This window comes from Vipera ursinii, assembly GCF_947247035.1.
Source record: "Vipera ursinii genome assembly, chromosome: 9".
Lineage (NCBI taxonomy): Eukaryota > Metazoa > Chordata > Lepidosauria > Squamata > Viperidae > Vipera > Vipera ursinii.
In genome coordinates, this window is record NC_139523.1 from 22,409,013 (window position 1) to 22,430,787 (window position 21,775).

Below are 21,775 nucleotides of genomic sequence, written 5' to 3' on the forward strand. Positions count from 1 at the left end.
TGAAACCAGGCAAGGAAACATCCCCACTTCTGGTGCTGTTTTGCACACGGGAGGGTGGCAGCTCAGAGCTAACGTCTCGAACGCGTTTGGTGTTTTTTTTTTTTTTTCAAACTTTTATTTTTCTGACAAAAACAGCAATGTACAGCATTATTACACGGCAGGGTTGTTACATGAGAGGTCATTAGGCAGACTGAGAGTTCACCGGCCTGGCCTTCTGCCAGGACTCAGTCCTTGTGGCGGTAGTGAGGGCTCCGGGATCGTGACCGCGAGTGCCTGTGAGAAACCAAAGAACAAAGACATCAAGGGAAATGGAAAAACGTGGTTCCCACAACAATCTGACTCCTGCCGCAGTGGCACTTTCCTTTTCACTACTCAGCCACAAAATAGCCACCAATGGCTTTCCCCCCACCTGTTGTTTTTCAAGCGGAGCAGGGCTGAGGAACTCTCCTCCCTTTATGACCTGTGGACTTGGCTGGCTCAGGAATTCTGGGAGCTGAAGTCCACAGGTCATAAAGGGGCCACAGTTCCCCACCCCTGAAATAGTGCGAACGTGAGGAAAAACTGGCCTGCATTTTACAGGTTCCCCTCATTCAACTTTGGGGTGCCTCTTGGATGCATCAAGTTGGCTACTGCGTGATGGTGCTGGACCAGATGGGCCTTTGGAGGTTTTCATTTGCATTTTCTCCCTAAGTAAAACTATTAAGTCTCTTTGGGATTGGCGGGGGAGGTGTAGAAATACATTTAAAAAATAAATTTAGCCTGATTCAGCAGAGCTCTTGCATTCAAAACAAAGCCTCTTAGGTACTCGACATCAATTACTCCCAACTCCAATGGCTGACAAATGTTCATTTCCAAAGTTGCCAGTTTCAACACGGCGTTGATACTCCCTTCATTCTGCCCCATCTTTGCCCCTTAAGCGGGTAAGAAGCAGGCCTTACCTTCTTGAGGAGCTGTATTCTCGACCTGAAAAACAAATACAAACAAATCATATAACCTCTGTATTCACATCTCCGGAACCTTGACAGTTTTGTTTAGAGGCTAAAGCACCAGATTAGAAAGCGGGAGACTGTGAGTCGTAGTCCCATCTTAGGCATGCAAGCCAGCTGGGAGACTCTTGAGCCAATAAACCAGGAGACGGTGAGTTCCAGTCCCGCATTAGACATGAATGCCAGCCGAGTGACTTTGCGCCAGTCACTCTTGGCTCAACCCACATCGCAGGATGGTTGTTGGGAAAATAGGAGGAAGGTGCACTGAATATGTTCAATGCCTTATTTGTAAAAAAAATATATATAGTAAAGACGGGATATAAACAAACTCCCTTAGAAAACAGGTAGCAAAATATTGTCAGTTGTGACGGTTGCAAATCAGGTCTCCCTCATGTGACGGCCCATGATTGAATGCTGCAATAGTTAAAAGCCCTAGGCTGTTTCTTTTTTTTTTGGGGGGGGGGGACTGAAATAAATGCTGGTTTTCAGCAAAAGTTGTAAATGAGGTCTGTGGGATGCTCCAAACGGCTGTTAATGTGTCTCAGTTAAGTGCCCGACATGCGGTCATGTGACCACAAGGGGGGGGGAAACACTGCCAAACTTTGGAACTGAGTGGTATCTCTAGTCTAGGGGTCCCCAAACTCTGGGCCGTGGACTGGCACTGGGCCGTGGCATGCCAGAAACCGGGCCGTGCAAACAAAGGAAGCCCAATCCGCAGGATGCAGGCAGCATGTGGAATCACGCCCCCTCCGCTCCGTGGAAAAGCCTCCACGGAAACCGGTGCCCAAAAGGTTGGGGGCCGCTGCTGTAGTCCGTCTTAATTCTGAATGGTCGCTAAGCGACCTACTAAGTCAAAGGCTACTTGTAAAAACCCGTGGCGCCCTGGGGCAACGCTCCTCTGTGTTTGTACGCCATCGTACTTTGCTCCAGCCTCCTCCTCCTCCTCCTCCTCCAATGCTCGTGGAATGTATCACTGGGCTGGAGGTACCACTGGGGTCTGGCACCCCCGCCCCCCCCATTTCCAATTTCAAACATTCTGTACTCTAAAGGTAGCCCTTACTGTAGCGCGGAGAAGGAGAGCGGCTATGGCGGCTGTACTGTCGCTCCCACTCTTCCCGTTCCTTCTCCCGCCGTTCCCGCTCCCTGCAGAGAAGAAAAAAATGGAGATCCGCGGGGATGGAGACACCCGGCACCACCCCCGGCACACCACAAGGACGAGAAAACCCGAGAGATTACTTCATCCGGATCTTCCGAGCCATGGCACGCAACTCATCCTCTCGTTCCTGGAAGAAAAGGTGGAAGTCCAGTCAATCCAAGGACGAAAGGCACCTGGGACATCCTCATAGCAACCAACCGTGCTGCGTTCTACAGGTGATTCTCAACTGATGGCCGGCATTTAGCATCACAACTGATCTCCCTAGCACTATTTAAACCCTGATGGCTAGCACTACTTATAACCCAGTTTCAAAGTTCGGACAGCAGCTGCTGTCTCCTCCCCCCTCCCTCCCCCCCCCCCCCGTGATCACCTAGGACAGAAGCAACCTAGAGGAATTTCCTGGCAGTTAGAACAATCAGTGGAACAACTTGCCTCCAGATGTTGTGGGTGATGTTGAGGTTTTTAAGAAGAGATTGGATTTTTCCTGGATGATAGCGTCTCCTGACAGAGCAGGGGGTTGGACTAGAAGGCCTCCAAGGTCCCTTCCAACTCTCTTATTCTCTCACCTGATCCCATCTTTGGGCACTGGGCAACCAGCTCCCCTTTGTGCCTTTTGTGGCATCCTGCAGTCACACGACCATGATTTGTGACCCATCTTTTGGCTAAAACCCGGCATTTACTCCCCATTTCTGGCAAAAAGCGTCCAGGGTTCCCTTAGCACTGGGGGTAAAGGGGCACCTTGGTACTCAACTGCTTTGAAAACTCATTGAATTTGCTACTCGATGCATTTTGATGTAAAAGTTTTGCCCCGGTACTCATCGTTTGTTTGGTACTCTATGCAGAAGCTAGAACCTGTCGGTGTCGACTGCTTTGCAACACACTCCCTTATTCCTTTTGGGAAAAATTTGGTACTCCTGTTTTTTGCTATTCATCGTGCCTCCCGGAACCAATGAACGATGAGTACTGAGGCACCACTGTATTCATTTAACAACTGCTGCAGAAGTCAGAAAATTGGGCCACGGTCACTTGGTGACCCACTTAACCATCGGCCACACTTATGACCATAATTCTGGGCTTAGCTATGGCCGTAAGTCAAGGAGTAGCTGCAGTTGGATCTTACAATGTGCCCGTGCTAGTTCACCTACTGCACTGGGCCAATCAGTTCACTGCCAGCTTACCTGTCTTTCGTGTTCCTGTTGCATCATCTTCTCCTGTGCTGCTTTTTTGTCTGCTTTAACTGAAGAGGCAGAGCAAAAAAGTGAGGGGGGGGGCAGACAAGAAAAAGGGATGGGGAGGGTCCCCTAGGTCTGTGACAGCCTCTGCCCTGTGCCAACCCTCAAGATGCTTACACTGCCGGTTAAGCGCCTTCTGCATACGCAGCTTCAGTTTCTCCTGCGGAGTCAGCTTTGGCTACAAGCAGAAGCAAACAGAAACATATTAAAAAGTTTATCCTGGGCCTGAACACCTTGTCCATTTGGGGAAGGCGTGTGTGGAGAAAGACAAGGGTCTCCAAAAAGTCTCTCCTATAAATAAAGTATTATTTACATTGAGTGGGGGGTGGGGGTGGGAAGAGAAAAGAACGAGACAGCCATTCACTGAACATACAAGAATGAAAAAGTGTGTATTTTTGAGTTCCCAAGCGCTGCCAGCTACCTGCCTCTCCCTGTAAGGCTACTGTGGCCCAGCAAGAAGCGAGATCCTATCTTCCCCGCTCAAAGGATCCACAAAGCCAACTGTGTGAAAAGAAAGAGCAGGGGTGATATAATGGCAGTCTTCCAATACTTGAGGGGCTGCCACAAGGAAGAGGGGGGGGTCAACTTATTCTCCAAAGCACCAGAGGGCAGGGCAAGAAACAACAGATGGAAACTAACCAAGGAGAGAAGCAACCTGGAGCTAAGGAGAAATTTCCTGACGTTGTGGGTGCTCCATCACTGGAGGCTTTTAAGAGGAGACCGGACCTCCATTTATCAGAAAAAGTATAGGTCTCCTGCGAGAGCAGGGGGCTGGACTAGATGACCACCAAAGTCCCTTCCAACTCTGTTACTGCTACTAGCACAAATCAGAGCTTGGAGGAATAATAATAATAATAATAAAAAGGCAGCTTATTTCAGGGGTGTAAAAAGAAGCAACAGCGTGGGGGCGAGCAATTCCAGAATTCAAAATGCAAAAGCTCACTAAGTGACAAAAGAAAAGGCTCCCTGGAGTCCCCAACACAATAACTACACATACACAACAGTACTGACTCAGAGTTCATTTGCAAGTCATAACTGTGTTGCAAAATATTTTGTTTTAAAAAAACATCCTGGTTACAAGATGCTAATAGGAAACGCTAACTAGTCTGGTCTAGTGGTTAAGGCACCAGACTAGAAAGCAGAAGGCAGTGAGTTCTAGTCCCACCTTAGCCATGAAAGCCGGCTGGGTGACTTTGGGCCAATCACCAGGAGACTGTGAGTTCTAGTCCCGCCTTAGCCATGAAAGCCGGCTGGGTGACTTTGGGCCAATCACCAGGAGACTGTGAGTTCTAGTCCCGCCTTAGCCATGAAAGCCGGCTGGGTGACTTTGGGCCAATCACCAGGAGACTGTGAGTTCTAGTCCCGCCTTAGCCATGAAAGCCGGCTGGGTGACTTTGGGCCAATCACCAGGAGACTGTGAGTTCTAGTCCCGCCTTAGCCATGAAAGCCGGCTGGGTGACTTTGGGCCAATCACCAGGAGACTGTGAGTTCTAGTCCCGCCTTAGCCATGAAAGCCGGCTGGGTGACTTTGGGCCAATCACCAGGAGACTGTGAGTTCTAGTCCCGCCTTAGCCATGAAAGCCGGCTGGGTGACTTTGGGCCAATCACCAGGAGACTGTGAGTTCTAGTCCCGCCTTAGGTGTGAAACCTGGCTGGGTGACTTTGGGCCAGTCAATCTCTCAGCCCAATCCAACCTCGCAGGGTTGTTTTTGTGAGGAAAACAAGAGGAGGAATGTGAGTTGGATATGTTTGCCACCTGGAGTTATTTGTAAAAATAGTAAAGGTGGGATCTTAATAAATAAATTTAAAATAAAACATTGGGTTTTTTTAAAAAAAATAATAAAAATAATAATAAAAAATACAATACACATGGTAGCCACATAAGGAAACAAGGCAACCAAATCATGAAGCTTCTGACATTCATGTCAAAGGCCAAGTTCCTTCTAGAGATCTGAACAAGAGTAAGAGTTATTGGCCCATTTTTTTAAAAAAAATATTTTTGAAAAATCAAAGCCCCTTTGCTTTTCTGATTTCAACATATCTGCAATTCTTCCAGAAATCGGAGGCTTTCAAGCTTGTTTGTACACAGGGCAGGATTCCAAAAATGCGATGCTTAAGTTTTCAGACTCGGAACATTTTTTTCCTGTCCTGTCTGCAGCCCTCTGACTCACATTACATTTCCTCAGGGATCAAAGCAATATCCATCCCCCCCTCCCCCAGCCAGGAATTTGGCACTGAATCAAGCCCAATTTTTTTTAATCCTCCTTCTGATGCCTCTAACCGTTAGCTGGACTGATCCTAGAAATCTGGGAATTGCGACTCAATATACTTGGAAATCAGAAAATTCCAGAGAACACAATCTTTCTCGCCTAACCGGGGGGTGGGGGGACAATGGAGGACGGGGGAGTACAAGTAGCCCTTTGACTTACGACCAAAATTGAGACCCAAATTTTCCATCGCCAAGCGAGACACTTGTCAAATGAATTTCGCCCCCCTTTACGACCTTCCTCGCCACGTTAGTTACGTGAAACCATCTGTCTCCCCCGTGGACTTGGAGGTCGCAAAAGGGGATCGCGGGACCCCGGGACACGGCAACCTGTCATAAATAGGACTCCGTTGCCAAGCGTCCGAATTTTGATCACCTGGCCGTGGAGGGTGCTGCAGTGGTGGAAAATGGTCAACAAGGCACGTTTTTCAGTCACTAAGTGAACATTTGTTAAGTCCAGGACTACCTGGTACACCTTGGCCCTCCCACCTTTTATTCCTCGAGGAGAGAAGCCAAGCCTTCCCAGACAAATGAGACGAATACCCGAGGCCGCTGCAAAGTTTAGGCCAGCTTTCGTCAAGTAACGTAAGAGTTCAGTTCCCAGAACTAAGGTTGTGGGTGGTTGGACTAGAAGACCTCAAGGTCCCTGGCAACTCTGTTATTTGAAGATGGGATGAAAGAATTAAGGAGGCCTCAAGCAAATGGAGGATTGTAGGTGACAAAGGAGGCTGCGGTCTCTGACAGCAAGCAGGACCGTCTTTTATGGTCCCTTCCAACTCTTCTTGTTCTATCTCTCCACCCTTCCCTAAATACGAAACCCATCAAGCACGGCCATGCAAACTCTAGGCAAGGCCCCACAGAAAACACGCTTCCCGCATGTGTACGGTCCCCCGAGTCTTTTGTTTGTCTGCAGTGATGGGAATTAAGAGGTGAGGTTTAAATTCTTACTGACTTTGGCAGCTCCTGTCTCTTTACCACCAGCCGTTTCAGCCCTAAAAAAAAAAAGAGAGAGAGAGAAAGAGAGAAATGGGTATCGATCAAAAGATGGATGCAAGACAGGGATTAATCTGAGTCAGCAACGTGCAGGCCTTCCAGCTAAGCTCCGAGACTAACTTGACGTGTCCTAATGAAGCTGCCCCTTGACAGTGAATCTGCTGCTCTCTTGAATCTGCTGCTCTCTGAGCTGGCTGAGTCTGCTTGCCCCCCGAGAGTCATCTATCAAAACGATCGAGGTGGGATATAAATGAAATCAGGAAATCAAAATGAATACAACTGCACACTCACTTTTTCAGTTTCTCCCCTATGGCAGGCGAAGCCGCAGGCCTGAGCATTTTCTCTCTGGCGGGAGACGCTGAACGGCTGCGGCTCCGCGATTCGCTCTCACTTTGGCTGCTGCGGCTGCTGCTCCAGTGCCTCCCTCCTCGGCCGCTGCTCCACCGATAGTGCTCCCCAGACCGGGAATGGCTCCTGAGAGGGAGGGAAGAGCCTTGCGTTAGGCCAGGGGATCCCCAACCTTGGCAGCTTTACAACTTGCGGACTTCGAATCCCAGAATTCCCCCGCCAGCCAAGCAGGGGCGTCCATCCTCAGCAGCTTTATGACTTGCGGACTTCAACTCCCAGAATTCCCCCGCCAGCTAAGTGCTCTTGTTCACTGAGGAACTCTGGGAGTTGAAGTCCACAAGTTGCCAAGGTTGGATTAGGGCAGGGGTAGGCAACCTTGGCTCTTTTATGACTCATGGACTTCAACTCCCAGAATTCCTGAGTCAGCTACGCTGTTGAAGTCCACGAGTCACAAAAGAGCCGAGGTTGCCTACCCCCAGATTAGGGCACCTCTATCCTTCACACACACACACACACACACACACACACACACACACACACACACACCCCAAAGAGGTAGATACCGCTCTCCTGCTGCTTGGCTCACTGACCTGGATCTGCGTCGAGAGCCGTAACGCCAGCCCCGCTCTGTTGACCGCGACCTGGAGTGTCGGCGCCCGTCCCGGGAGCCTCCGGCCGAGTACCGCCTGGTCCTGCTGTGGGACCGGGAATACCTGTGGCTGCGGGAGCGGTTGTAGTTGCCGGTCCTGTGGTAGCTACTTGTCCGATGGGACCGCGAGCTGGACTGCGAGCTGGAGGAGGAGGAAGTGGACGAGGAAGAGGAGGAGGAGGAGGAGGTGGAGGAGGAGGTGGAGGTGGAGCGTCGCCTGGAAGGAGGAGAGGCAGGATGCTGGCTGGTCACGCAGGAGACCGGCAGTGGAGGAGAAAGGCCGAAGGACGTCCCCGACTGCCAAGGTCTAATCCTGCTGGACATTCCCCAAAAGGAGGAGGGGGAAAAAACGCTTCCAAATTAACGGCCACAGCTCAGTCGTCTGCAAATGGTTCGGGCTGCCCTTCACTTCCCCGCCTTCTCGGTCTTCTTCCGGGCACCCACTTCCTGGAGTCAGGAAGGGTTGGGAGAATTGGGTTCAGCCGAGTGCAACAGGCACGGGGAGGGTGGTTGACCGCAAGATGTCACGGCAAGAGGCAGAAGGTCGAAACTCCTAGCTCAGAATCCCCCCATCCTCCCGGGCAGGGGGGCTGTCCCATTCTTGAGAATTCCAAATTTTATTTTAAAGGGAGGAAACGCTCCCTTTAAACTCGCAAAACTGCCAGGGAAAAGGCTTATTTAAAAAACAAAAAACAAAATGCCGCACGTGGGAACCTATGCTGAAAAGAGACTGGGACCCCCGCGGGGTTCATTATTATTTGCCACAAGGGCTCAAATGAGGCAAGGGGGAATTTTTCCCCCCCAACAATGTAAAGATTAGGGTTTGCTAAAGACGGGGTCTTGGAAAGCTCATGTTCCCAAGCCTTGGTTTCGCTGGCAGAATGGCCGATGCTACGCGGCTATTTATTGCCCTCTGCTGCTGTGCCACAATCTTGCTGCGGATTACGTTTTTCATGGCACGTTATGTAGAAACAAAATACAGGTAATCCTCGACTTACGACAGTACGTTTAGTGGCCGAAGTTACAACGGTGCTGGAGAAAAAAAATGGGATCGGCGACCATTTTTCACGTGATTTACATTCGGACGCTCGACAAACTGGCTCATATTTATGATGGTAGCCGCGTCCCGAGGGTGGGGTGGGGTCACGCGATCCCCTTTGGCCGCCTTCTGATGAGCGAAGTCGACGGGGGCAGCCAGATCCGCTTTGCGACCACGTGACTAATTTAACAACTGCAGGGCTTCCCTTCACCAAGGTGGCAAGGAAAGCCACGAAAGGGGGCAAAAGACGCTGGACAAACTTTTAGCAGCATTGGTGCTGGCCTCCGTTGTGGCAGTAAGTCGAGGACTAGCTGTGAGTACCACAAGCTTCGTCTTTTCAATGGTGGATTTTTTTAAAAAAAATACCCTGGGGGTAACGATGACGACAGTGGGGAGAGCGAGCAGCCATCATTTCACGTGCAGAGCTGACTGGCTGGGAACATGCTAGGGTAGGGGTCTTCAAACTTGGCAACTTTAAGGCTCGTGGACTTCAACTCCCAGAATTCCTCAGCCAGCTGGCTGAGGAATTCTGGGAGTTGAAGTCCACAAGCCTTAAAGTTGCCAAGTTTGAAGACCCCCGTGCTAGGGCTTAATTTGCAATAAACCAGCTTCCCATGCCAAAGGATTCTCCCCCACCTTAATTTAAAGAGGATCTCTACAAAGTTAAGGCAGCCGTACAGGATCCAGGATCCCGGGCCCCGTCTCTCCTTCGACGAAGCCAACGGTTGGATGCCTCCTGTGGGATCTGTCCTGGGACAGGAGGGGACCCTCTTTCCTGATCCCTGACCAGATTCCATCCTGAAAGGATCGTTCAGGCAAGGGGAATGACCAAGGGCAACGCAGATCCCCCTAACACCAGTCGGGACCGGACCAAGCATTCAGACCGGATGATGTCAAAAGCCAACTCTCAACCTTTGACCCCCCAGAAGGATCAAAAGGGGGCCTCTGCTTTTAAGGTTTGGGAAAAGGCGAGGCGGGTGCAAAAGTTACCGACCGGGAGGAGGCACTATGACCTGCCGCAACGCTGCCCTGCTGCGCTTGGCCGGAGCGTGCCTTGTTGAGGGAGGCCGTTTTCCGAGGGGGGGCCCCGGGTTGCGAAGCAGCGGCTTCTTCATCGCTGCCCCCAAAGCTGGTGATGAAGGTGATCTTCTCCTCGTGGCCAGGCGAAGGCGAGCGGGATCGGGAGCGAGACTCAGAGCTGGATTCCGAGGGGGATCTGTGGGAGGAAGGCAGGCCATCACTGGAGAACAGAGGGGGGTGCGTGATCCCAGCCCAGAGCAGCTCTTGGGCATTTGCCAGGCTTGTCTGCCGCAGAGGGCATTACTGACAGAAAAGAATATTTGCAGCTCAAGGTTGAACTGAGGAATCTTTGATGCTTTTTTAAAAAAAATATATTAATTTTCCAACTTTCCATTTGAGTATTTAAAAAGCAACGTGGCGACTGGGTTAATCCATAGTTCAATAACAGCATCTTTAGTGCAAGTCTCAGGTTACAACATCAGATATTTCTTCCCTGAACATTTGCTGTCTCGTATTCAAGGTAGTACGGTTCTAGTTAGATCAACTCAATAAAGACATCGTCGTTACATTTATCAATAAATTTTTTAGCTGATACGTATCTTAATTACGTTCAATCTTCATAAACAATCCATATCCTGCTGCTAATTTTTACCCAATTTTTAGTTTCTCATCACTATTCCAAGTTCACCTTTGATATTTATAATTTTCAGACTTTGGGTAACCAAGATTTCCCTTGTCTCACTTCATAGCAGAATATAATAAGGAATCTTTGAGGCTCCCTTGAGCTTGGTGGCATTCTTGCAGACGTTTCATTACCCAACTAGCTAACACTGTCAGTGCTAGGAGATAGTGGGGTTTGGGGGCGTAGAAGAATGACGATGACTGTGGGGTCCTTGGTGCTCTCTGACTTTGGTGGTTTTCTTGCAGACATTTCATTACCAAATTAGGTAACCTCATCAGTGCTAGACAGGAGTGGCATTTGCTCTTATTTTTATATACTAGTTGCTTGCCCAATCAGCGTTGATGGAAGGATTCCTGTAGCTAGATCAAAACACCACCTCACCAGCAATCAAGGCCCATCTGAGCAGAGATTAACACTAGACCAACAATCAGGAAGTAAACAATACCCCAATCAAGGAGCTTCCAACACAGATAAACAAGCTAACAGTAAATAACCGCCTAATCAAAGAACCATCTAGAGCAGGGGTAGGCAACCTTGCCTCTTTTATGACTCATGGACTTCAACTCCCAGAATTCCTGAGCCAGCCATGCTGAGGGGAAAGGGAGAGGTTTCCAAGCTGAGCCATGCTGGCTCAGGAATTCTGGGAGTGGAAGTCCACGAGTCATGAGGGGGCCATAGTTCCCCATGCTGGCTCAGGAATTCTGGGAGTGGAAGTCCACGAGTCATGAGGGGCTCATAGTTCCCCCATGCTGGCTCAGGAATTCTGGGAGTTGAAGTCCACGAGTCACGAGGGGGACATAGTTCCCCCATGCTGGCTCAGGAATTCTGGGAGTTGAAGTCCACGAGTCATGAGGGGCCCATAGTTCCAGCATGCTGGCTCAGGAATTCTGGGAGTTGAAATCCACGAGTCATAAAAGGGCCAAGGTGTCCTACCCCTGGTCTAGAATACTCCTACCAACACTGACAGGGCAAGCCGCTAGTATATAAAACTACTTTATAAAAACTAGTATATAAAAATGAGAGCAAAACCCCACTCCCTTCTGGACCTTGATGACACTGCCGAGCGTGGTAAGGAAACGTCTGCAGGAAAACTACCAAGCACAGAGAGCACCAAGGCCCCCACACAAACGGTATTCGAGTAAGCATCAATATTCAACAGACTAAAATAGCACTGCAGCAAGGAAAACCCTGAGCGGTCATTTGTGGGAGGTTTTTTTTTCAAGTTTTCCATTAAAAATAGAATGAAAATAAATACCAAGTCATCAACAACACTGGCTCCCTTCAAGGCCAGGCTGTTTCTGCACACAGACACCCCTTGCTGACTGTCCTTCACAAATGCAAATTAAGGGATTCTGCCCACCACCACCCCGCCACAAAAAGAAAGGCTGAGCGGTTGGTTGCCTTTACTCACCGTTTGTAAGGATCGTAAGTGGGGCTGTCTCTCCGAGCATAACTGTAAGGAGAGAAAGACTGTGAGAACAAAAACCTTGTTTTCAAAAACAAACTGTAGCCTTCTTCCTTCCAGCAAGTCACTTCACTCCAAGCCCAGAAAATACTTTTAAAAAAAAGGAAATCTACCGTGTTTCCCCCCAAATAAGACCAGGTCTTTTATATTTATTTTTTTGCTCCAAAAGACACACTAGGGCTGATTTTCTGATTAGGGCTTGTATTTGGGGAAATACGGTACTAAATGCATCTGTCTGGCTGACGATCTTAACTGGGGCTTATTTTGGGGATGGGGCTTATATTAGGAGCGTCCTAATCATGCCAGGGCTTATTTTCTGGTTGGGTCTACTGATGATGATGATGATGGTGGTAAGTTGGAAGAGACCTTGGAGGTCATCTAGTCATATCACACAATCTAATCACCCAAGTTCCTTAGACCAGCTTAGGTGGTCCTTTACTTATGAACGGTAGCTGAGTGTTTGCCTCCCAGCAGAATCCTGCAACTTCCACCCACCCCACCAACCCACCCCAGGAGACTCCAGCGCAACAAACAGCGGAAGGGGCCAAACCTCCGACAGGCCTACCTTGGAGGGCTGATCTTCCTTCCTTTCAAACGTTTCTCTCGGAATTCCCTCCTTTGCCGCCTGGAGCGACGACCCTGGAAGAGAAGGCAGACCTAAGAGATCAAAGAAAAAGGCCCCAGGCTCTGATGGAGCCTATCATCGCTCCCCGGCTTATCCGCAGTGGACGCGGGAGAATGGCCCACAGCTTTTGGGCCTGCATCGGAGAGGATCTGAGACGAGTCAGCAAGGAGAAGCATCGGACGTGGCCTCCCTCAGTCAGGCATATACATAGAATGAAGGCTATTGCTAAGCACATTGATTTGTGCTTCTTAGATTGTAAGCCGCCCTGAGTCTTCGGAGAAGGGCGGGATATAAATGGGATTTTTTAAAAAAAATGAAGAGAACAGCCAGGCCCGGCCCGGAGTTCTGTCCCCTTACTGAATACATGGCCTTTTCTTCCTCCAGAGCTTTGGCATGTTTGATAGCTTCTGCCTCCTCTTTGTCCTTCCGCAACATCCTTCCAGAAAAAGAAAATAAGAATAACAGAGCTGGAAGGGACCTTGGAGGTCATCTAGTCCAACCCTCTGCTCAGGCAGGAAACCCTATACCCGTGGTGGCGAACCTACGGCACGCGTGCCACAGGCAGCACGCAGAGCCCTCTGTGGGCACACGCGCTGTCGCCCCAGTCCTAGGCCTTCAGCTGGGTTTTATAAAACCTTTTCGCTTTAGGCCTCCTCCGCCGTGTGCAAAAAAAAAAGTTTAATCAATCAATTTCAACTTCTTGCAGGGAAAAAAAAGATCTCGCCAAGATGGAATTGATTGATTGAACTTTTTAGTCCCACCCAGTCTGCCGTTACCACCAAAGCCACGCCCACCCAATTGGCCCCCCCAATGGATCACACCCACCCAATGGTCACGCCCATCCGGCACTTGACGATACATAACTGGGTTTTGGTTTACAGTTTGGGCACTTGGTCTCTAAAAGGTTCGCCATCATTGCCCTATATAGCATTTCAGACAAATGGCTGTTTGATCTTTTCTTAAAAGCCTCCAGTGATGGAGCAGCCACAAATTCTGGAGGGAAGTTCTGCCACTGTTTAATTGTCCTCGCTGTCGGGAAGTTTCTCCTTAGTTCCAGGCTGCTTCTCTCCTTGATTAGTTTCCATCCGTTGCTTCTGGTCCTGCCTTCAGGGGCTTTGGGGGAAGAGGCTGACTTCCTATAGGCTGATACAGGACCACCTGTATCGTGTCTGAGCTTCTCAGGAGTTCCAAAAAAGGAAGAGGAATCTTACCGGACAAAGTCTCCTTCGGCCATCCCGTAGGTGGTTGCCTGTTTATTCAGATCGGCCACTTGGTCCTGGTTCAGCTCATCTACGTCAACTTCGACATCTGAAAGCAACGTAAAACAGCTGACGTTTGCCCCCATCCGACCACGCCTGCCAGCCGCTCCCTGCCGTGCTCCTGCTTCTGTGACGGGCCCAATCCTAAAAGTGATTTGGAGATCTACCGATATCGGGGATGACTTCATCCTCGTCGGTGTTGCTGTCTTCCTCAGAGTCTTCCTCCTCTGCTCGTTTCTCAGAAGGATTCTCAAGTTCTGCCACTGTGCTGTCCTCGTAGGTGTAGCCGATAGAAGCTTTCTTCTCCGCCAACCTACGTAGAGAAATGTGTCTTGTCAGGTACAGGCTGCCAGGAGTCCCAGGGCAGGACATCCGTGCCGGGATTCTCCCCCTCGCCCTGTTTATTTCAGAACATTTTAGACTGCTTTTCAACCAGATGGAACCTGTAGGCTGGTAAGCAATACGGCCTCCCAGCTGCCAGATTTCAAACCAGACATGAACATAAATCTCTTCCCTTCAGGAATTCAATCCAAAACATTCAGTCTCTATAAGGTCAGGCAAGAGCGACAGGGGGAGAGGCACAAAAGGTACCGATAGGAGAGAATAACTGCAGCTCGGGGTTGAACAGTGGGGCCCCTGGTGCTCTCTGAGCTGGGTGGTTTTCTTGCAGACGTTTCATTACCCAACTAGGGAACATCATCAGTGTTTAAAAGAGATTGGGGTTTGTGGAGGGGAGGAAAAGGACAAAGAGAAGAAAAGAAGGAAGTCGGAGAATATAGACAAACATGAGGAGGAGGAGGAGGAGGAGGAGGAGGAGGAGGAGGAGGAGGAGGAGGATACAGACAAGCAGGGGAAGGAGAAAGAGAAGGACTGTGGGGGTTCTTGGTTCTCTCTGAACTTAATTGCTTTCCTGCAGAATTTCATGACCGGACTAGAGAACACCATCAGGGCTAGAAGTGGGAGGGATCTGCTCTTTTTTTATAAATCCTATTCAGCACTTATGATGTTCTTTCGTTGGGTCACGAAACGTCTGCGAGAAAACAACAAAGCTCAGAGAGCACTAAGGACCCCACAATCCCGAAAGGGTCGGAATCACACCCGACGTGTCCGAAGATGGTCCAGCTGACTGTACTCACTTCTTTTTTTCATCCTCATTGGGCTTCTGGAGTCCTCCATACAGCTCATCGATGTAGATCTGATACAGGCATTGCTCTTCTGAGACTGTAAAGCAGGGATGGAGAGCAGGCAGGTGAGATTCCCACAAAGCTGGTCCATTTGCAGCAAAACTAGGCTGGCTTCGGGTACAACGCAGATCTGTTTCTCCTCCGCTATCCCACCCATCACCCTCTGGGCACAACTGGAGAAAGCCAACTCAGGAGAAGACAAACAGCTCTGATGAATGACCCTGCAGCACCAATCCAAAGACGTGTGGGTGACAGCGTTTGTCCTATTCCCAAACAGGCCAATTCATCTTTTCAGACAGCTGCTCTGCAGTGTGTGTGTGATTAGGCTCCTGCCCTGCTAGCCCCAAACAGATGGCAGCACTTCATCAACCCTCTGATCATAGAAGACAACAAAAATTAAGCAAGGTCAAACCCACGGAGATCCTCAATCATCCAGGTCATCGTTGTCCCAAAGGCGCTTTTTCCAAAAGGCAACTGGACTTTTTTTTTCCTTCTTGACAACATTTTGCTTCTCATTCAAGAAGCTCCTTCGGTTCAGAACTGCAGAAGCTTCTTGGATCAGAAGAAGAACCTTTCAGTTGCCTTTTGGAAAAGCAGCTTATGGGTCAGACCTAGTTAGTAACTAGATGAGAGGCTGCAAAAAATCCCAGGGCTGTGGACAGACTGAGATGTCCTAGTACAGGGGTGGGGAACCTTGGCTCTTTCATGACTGGTGGACTTCAACTCCCAGAATTCCTGAGCTAGCATGGCTGGCTCAGGAATTCTGGGAGTTGAAGTCCACGAGTCCTAAAGGGGGGCACAGTTCTCCCATGCTGGCTCAGGAATTCTGGGAGTTGAAGTCCACGACTCATAAAAGAGCCAAGGTTCCCCACCTGTCCTAGTAAAACGTGATAGCAGATTACTTCTGTGCTAGTCAAGAAAACGAGGAGTTTTATAAAGTCTATAAAGTCATCAGGATTTGAACTCAACGAAGTTCAATGCAACGAAGTTCAGCTCAACGCACGCGCACGCATGCACACACGCACAGACACACACACTTTGTACCTTAAACCTCCGTGCTCTACAGCAAGGCAAGAAAAGTTGAGAACTTACTGCCAGCGAAATCGTTCTGCACGAGTCCTCTGTATCTTTCATAGTTGCATTTCCTTTCGTCGGACTCCTGCTCGGGGGAACTGGAGGCGTTTAAGAGGAAGAGGCCAAAATTAAAATTCTAAGCAGGCCAAGTCTGCTTTGAAAACTGCACAAAGACTTGCAGGACAGATCCAACGTGTGCTGCTCCCACAGCACCCCAGTTCTGAAACATCATGGCATGAAGAAACTCCCCGTGTTAACTGAGCCTTTCCCTCCCCCCCACCCCCTCCCCAAAATAAACAGGCCAAGTTATTTTATCCCAGCTGGGTTCCCACATCCCATTAGCATCTATCTGCATCTGATGGGATTTGCCAGGCAAATGACTGCAATTTTGTTGTGGCACACGTGCCATAGGTTCACCACCATGGTTATAGAAAAATTTATCCCTTCCCAATGAAAGTATCTCCGAAGCCAAACCAAGCTCTCCTCTCAACCTCTGACGGAAGCAAGGAGCTGTTCATTCCAGCATCAGAGATGGGGGGAGAAAAAAAGGAACAAATGCCTTACATTGGATTCAGCAGGGGTGGAGTATACATGGGGATGTAATCCAGGTGAGCCCGTACATCAAACCGGTCAATCATGTTGTTGGTATCCCCCTGCCAAGGCATCCTGTACGGACACAATACCAAAGGGTGGAGTCCCAATTAAAAAAAAAGACCAACATTCAGTGCTTACTGTACACAGGACAGTCCCCCACCCTTTCAGCGGGTAAATCTCCAGTTTCTCTCCTCTCTGGCAGGGCAACGTTTCCCAACCGTGCCAATTTCCAGGGGGTATGGACTTCAACTCCCAGAATTCTCAATGTTCATGCTGGCTGGGGAATTCTGGGGGTTGAAGTCCACATACAGGTAGTCCTCAACTTATGACAACTGAGCCCCAAATTTCTGTCACTAAATGAGACAGCTATTGAGATTTGCCCCATTTTATGATCTTTCTTGCCGCGGTTGTGACGCGCATCCCTGCAGTTAAGTTAGTAAGCCATATGGAAAGCGAATTGCAAGTCTGACTCTGCTGTACAAGCAGGAGTGTCTGCTTGAGCTTCTTGCAAATATTATCTGCCTGTTGTGGATGGCTTATCCACAACAGAGTTTGTGTTACCCTCCATCAAGGTCATCGTCCTTATTCGCCTCCAGAGTGTTTCTAACCTAGGCAACTTGAAGCTCTGTGGACTCCAATTCCCAGAATTCCCCAGTCAGGATGAGAAGCACTGCTCCACAGTTGGCCAGGCTGGAACTGCAAATTACTTACATATTCACTGGACTTTCAGCTGCAAGAGCCACAGCGGAATCTAAGTGCACCTTGCAGGCGCGCCCATGGACCTGCAGGAATTGGGCTGGATCCTTTTTCTGGAAGGAAAGAAACCCACAGGTAACTGCCCCAAACCAACAACACTTGATCCAATTCTACAGAACAATTACAGCCGATGGGTGGGATCTTTCCAGGATTCTGTCCTATTGATATTTTATTTTTTATTGATTAAATTCGTTTACTGCAAGTCAGCTTTATTCTCCTTCTGGTATTGTAAGGATTGCATTTAAGGCCTTTTTTATATGCAGGTAGTCCTCGACATCCGATCATAGTTGAGCCCAAAATTTCTGCTGAGACATTTGTTCAGTGAGTTTTGATCTATTTTACGACCTTTCTCGTCTCAGTTGTTAAGTGAATCACTGCAACTGATAAGTTAGTAACGTGGTTGTTAAGCGAATCTGGTTTCCCCATTGACTTCTCGTCAGAAAATCGCAAAAGGGGATCACGTGACCCCCCTGGGACATTGCAACTGTCATAAATATGAGCCAGTTGCTAAGCATCTGAATTTTGATCACGTGACCACGGGGATGCTACAACGGTCATAAGTGTGGCCATAAGTCCCTTTTTTCACTGCCGTTGTAACTTCAAATGTTCACTAAATGGAAGATTGTATTTCCAAGGACTCCCTGTATTCAATACTAGAAAATTCTGTTTGCAAGAAAAATGTAACATCTCATGCTCATTTCTTGAAGAGTATTAATCCTGAAAGAGGCAGGCGGTAGACGTAAGGCATTCTCCCAAAATGAACCAAGGAGAAAGACACTCACAATCTTTTCGTAATATTCTCTCCGACGTTCTGCTCTTTTCTTATAATCCACCATCATCCCCCGCAGCTTCCGCTCATGTTTTCGAGCTTCGTGCCACATCCTGCTTTTCTCCTGGCTGTTCCACAGGGTGAGGAAAAGTGAAGGAGGGGAGGGGGGGGGGAGAGAAGAGGAAAGGGAAATATAACAAAATCTAACACATCCACTTTTCCACACTGCGCCCCATCCTCCAACAGACTCTGCCAAAATATTCTTTATTAATCATATCAGATACTACATTGGTCTCTGAATGACAAATGACAAAAATGACAAAGCAGAACTGTGTACAGTTCTACCAGAATTTAAACTTGTTTTTACGAGGTATCAGGCATAGTTCTATGTGAAGATTTAATCCACCCTGTGAGTTTCTATGCTGGTCTCGCTTCCTTCCAATCAAGCTTCTACAACCCCTTGAAGACAGATCAGTTCCAAAGTCTCTGGATACCTGATTTTACTGAACCATTTAGTACCGTCAAGACAAGGTAAAATGAATTGCCTTTGAGCAGATTCCACCTACTGAAACTCATATATGGCGATTCTTTCACTTGCCTTTTTCCTAGAATTAGGTAGATCAATTACTCCAGGTCCAAAAAAAAACCCCCCAACAATTTGAAGGTAGGTCAAATACTGCAAACTGCAAAAATGAACTGGGAAGTACAGCAGTCAAAGAACCTTAGATGGCAAATGAAACAGCAGACAGGGACCTGGCACACATAACCAATACTCACTGAGAGCAGGATCTTGAGAGATGTCAAAATGGATCCTCTCCTTTTCCCCAAGCACAGTGAATTAAGATATTTGTTTTTCCTCTGTGAAAGGAGCGCCCTAAATAAATACGAAGTCAGAAAATGTAAAGACTGTAATTTTTTAATCTAAATGTTAAATAGCTCGCAATTTACCTGATGGACAGGCAGTTTTTCTCCCCAGGATTTTAGGCAGTCATACAAAGAGCACCACCAAATATTATTGCAGGTATGGGAATTCATTTTTTTAATGGAAATTTTATTCAAAATTACAACTGCAGCAATCAAAATTAATGCAAGGGTGATTCTTAAATTCCTCCAAGGAACCCTTCCCACTTTTAAAAATTATAGAGGACCCCAAAAAGAACATTTGGTACTATAACTTACATTGACTGATATTTATCACATTATCCATTAGAATTGACACATTCTCTGCCACTACTGCTTCTTACAATTGTCTGATGTGATTTTAATACTATATTATTTCTCAGCATAGGCTGGCAAATAATTTTGAGGACACCTGAATCTTGAGAGACTTCCAGGGGTCCTCAGATCACACTTTAAGAAACAAGGCTTTAGAAGCTACATTAATACAACAGACCTACTGATTCTCATCATTAAGCAAAATATTTTTATGCGCTTATAAATACAACAGCACTGGCAGTTAATAGCAATAGCACTTAGACTTAGCAGGTAATCCTCGAGTTACAAGAGTTTATTTAATGACCATTACAACGGCACTGAAAAAAGTAACCTAAGAGCATTTTTCACACTTAACGACCACTGCAACATCCCCACGGTCTCATGATCAAAATTCAGAGGCTTGGCAATTGACTCATATTTATGACGGTCATAGTATCCTGGAGTCATGTGATCCCTTTTCACGACCCTCTGCCAAGCAAAATCAAAGGGGAAACCAGATTCACTTAACAACCATGTTACTAACTTAACTGCAGTGATTCACTTAACAACTGTGGCAACTAAGTTCGTAAAATGGGGCTAAACTCCTTTAACAAACATCTCACTTAGCAACATAAATTTTCGACTCAATTGCGCTCATAACTCGAGGACTACTTGTAACCAAATAAATCTCTAGTAATGATATATGTAGCATATATGTACATACATAGTAACAATGTATAGCAATACCAATAGCACTTAGACTTATATACTGCTTTACAGCCCCTCTCTAAGCGGTTTACAGTCATCCTATTGCCCGCAATAATCCGGGTCCTCATTTTACCGACCTCGGAAGGAATTCAGGTGGCCAAGCTTTGTGGGAAGGGGAATGAGATCCCAATAGGAAAACTGGAAGGCCGGTTCCACACCTGACAGAAAACACTTCCATAATCCTTTTCAGGATCTCTACCGCTTCTCTAGTTCATCAGTGAGAGAAAACATTGCCCCTCATTTAAAAAAAAGCGATGCTGGTCCTCAAGAACCACCTGCCTCCAGAAGCTGTGAATGCTCCAACACTGGAAGTTTTCCAGAAGAGACTGGACAGCCATTTGTCTGAAACGGTACAGAGTTTCCTGCCTGAGCAGGAGGTTGGACTAGATGACCTCCAAGGTCCCTTCTAGCTCTATTATTACTATTATTAGATTTCTGCAGCTCCCCTCCTCCTCCTCTCCCAAGGCCAGAAGCTAAATGGGGCTCTTTGTAACCGTTAAGGATGGGATATTGAGACATTTTTAGGGGAAGGGGATACCCCTGGTTTATAAAGGCGGGTAAGAATATGAAGCCCTCACTCGCCTATAGCCGAAGGAGTCACTCCACGGAGGCGGCGGCCTCTCAGGCCGAGAGAAACCTCACCAGGCGGGCTCCCACACCATCCAGGCAGCTTCTCCTCCACCCCCGGAATCGCCCACCCTAGTCCTCCGGCTCCGAAGCGGCCTCTTCCCGGCCACCGGTTGCCCGCCGCCCGGTCAGAGGACAGGAGAGACCCCTCCTCACCCTGCGCCAAAGTCGCAGCTTCGCCCCCGGAAGCGGAAATGACTCGGATCTATAGAGTAGCAACCGGGGAGGGGAAAGAGCGCGCAACAGGAGGTCCTCCCTGCGGCCCTCGGATTGGCCAAAGCAGGTCGTGTGACTGCGAGGGCGTCAGCCAATCAAAGCTCGGGTTGGCTCCCTTCAGAAAGTTCAGGTCAGGCGCAAAGAAGGGGGCGGCGGCGGGGCTTCTACTCGTTCAGAGATGCGCAGGCGCAGAAAGCATCCTTCGATCTGCGGGTTCTAACGCGCGGGTTCGAATCCCGAGCCCCCCCTGTGAGGCAGTTTGGCTGTGGCTGAGTCCTGTTCTGAATGATTCGTTTGTCTGAAACCACGTCAGATATCCCCACCTGGTGCTTTCCTGGTGTGTTAAGTCAAACTTGGCCATTTAAGATGTGTGGACTGCAACTCCCAGAATTCCCCAGCCTGGCATCTTTTGTGACCTCCAAAATGCAAAATCCAACCCTGAGCTACAGATGCAGGCAGTCCTTGACTTACAGCCATTCATTTAGTGACCGAAATCGTAACGGCACTGCAAAAAGTGACTTATGGCCGTGTTTCACACTTGTGACTGTTGCAACATCACCATGGTCATGTGACCAAAATTCAGACACAACTGACTCATGGCGGTCGCAGGATCCCGGGACCACGTGATCCCCTTTTGCAACCTTCTGATCAGCAAAGTCAATGGGGGAAGCCAGGTTCACTTAACAACCGGGTGGATTAAGTTAACAACTGTGGCAAGAAAACTCACTTAACAAATGTCTCACTTAGCCACAGAAATGTTGGGCTCAATTGTGGTCATAAAGTAGAGTTGGGAATGCCTGGAAAAAAAAACCAGAAAGACTGGGGGGGAAAACAGGAGGTTTTTTCCGTTTTTCCCAAAGCCATTTCCCAAAC

General features: G+C 48.4%; 1 protein-coding gene across 3 annotated transcripts; it reads right to left on the reverse strand.

Moving 5' to 3' along the window:
• Window positions 1–92: 92 nt before the first annotated feature.
• Window positions 93–20,861, reverse strand: CLASRP (CLK4 associating serine/arginine rich protein). Of its 3 annotated transcripts, XM_083368917.1 has the most exons (22): window positions 20,642–20,861; window positions 18,875–18,971; window positions 18,111–18,225; window positions 17,284–17,381; window positions 16,543–16,644; window positions 15,997–16,076; window positions 14,857–14,941; window positions 13,888–14,033; window positions 13,673–13,769; window positions 12,819–12,897; window positions 12,402–12,475; window positions 11,783–11,824; window positions 9,664–9,885; window positions 7,572–7,847; window positions 6,925–7,107; window positions 6,593–6,632; window positions 3,492–3,552; window positions 3,321–3,379; window positions 2,223–2,269; window positions 2,047–2,129; window positions 939–963; window positions 93–273 (listed from the first exon to the last, which is right to left on the reverse strand). In XM_083368917.1, exons 3-22 carry the CDS (start codon window positions 18,207–18,209, stop codon window positions 225–227), a joined length of 1,947 nt encoding a protein of 648 aa, XP_083225043.1. In that variant the 5' UTR covers window positions 18,210–18,225; window positions 18,875–18,971; window positions 20,642–20,861; the 3' UTR covers window positions 93–224. The 3 variants fall into 3 exon arrangements, 1 of the variants encoding a protein (XP_083225043.1); XR_014493231.1 differs by having other exon boundaries at window positions 232–273; window positions 2,047–2,269; window positions 6,589–6,632; XR_014493232.1 differs by lacking the exon at window positions 93–273 and having other exon boundaries at window positions 941–963; window positions 6,589–6,632.
• Between the last annotated feature and the right edge of the window lie 914 nt (window positions 20,862–21,775).

What these genes read in the sequence shown, in the direction of transcription:
- CLASRP (XM_083368917.1), bottom strand. Translation starts at nt 18,209, where the DNA reads ATGTGGCACGAAGCTCGAAAACATGAGCGGAAGCTGCGGGGGATGATG. An exon ending in GCCGAAGGAGACTTTGTCCG is followed by an intron (nt 12,898 to 13,672) that starts GTAAGATTCCTC and finishes TTTTTCTGGAAG; the next exon opens with GATGTTGCGGAAGGACAAAG. An exon ending in AGGAAGATCAGCCCTCCAAG is followed by an intron (nt 11,825 to 12,401) that starts GTAGGCCTGTCG and finishes CTCTCCTTACAG; the next exon opens with TTATGCTCGGAGAGACAGCC.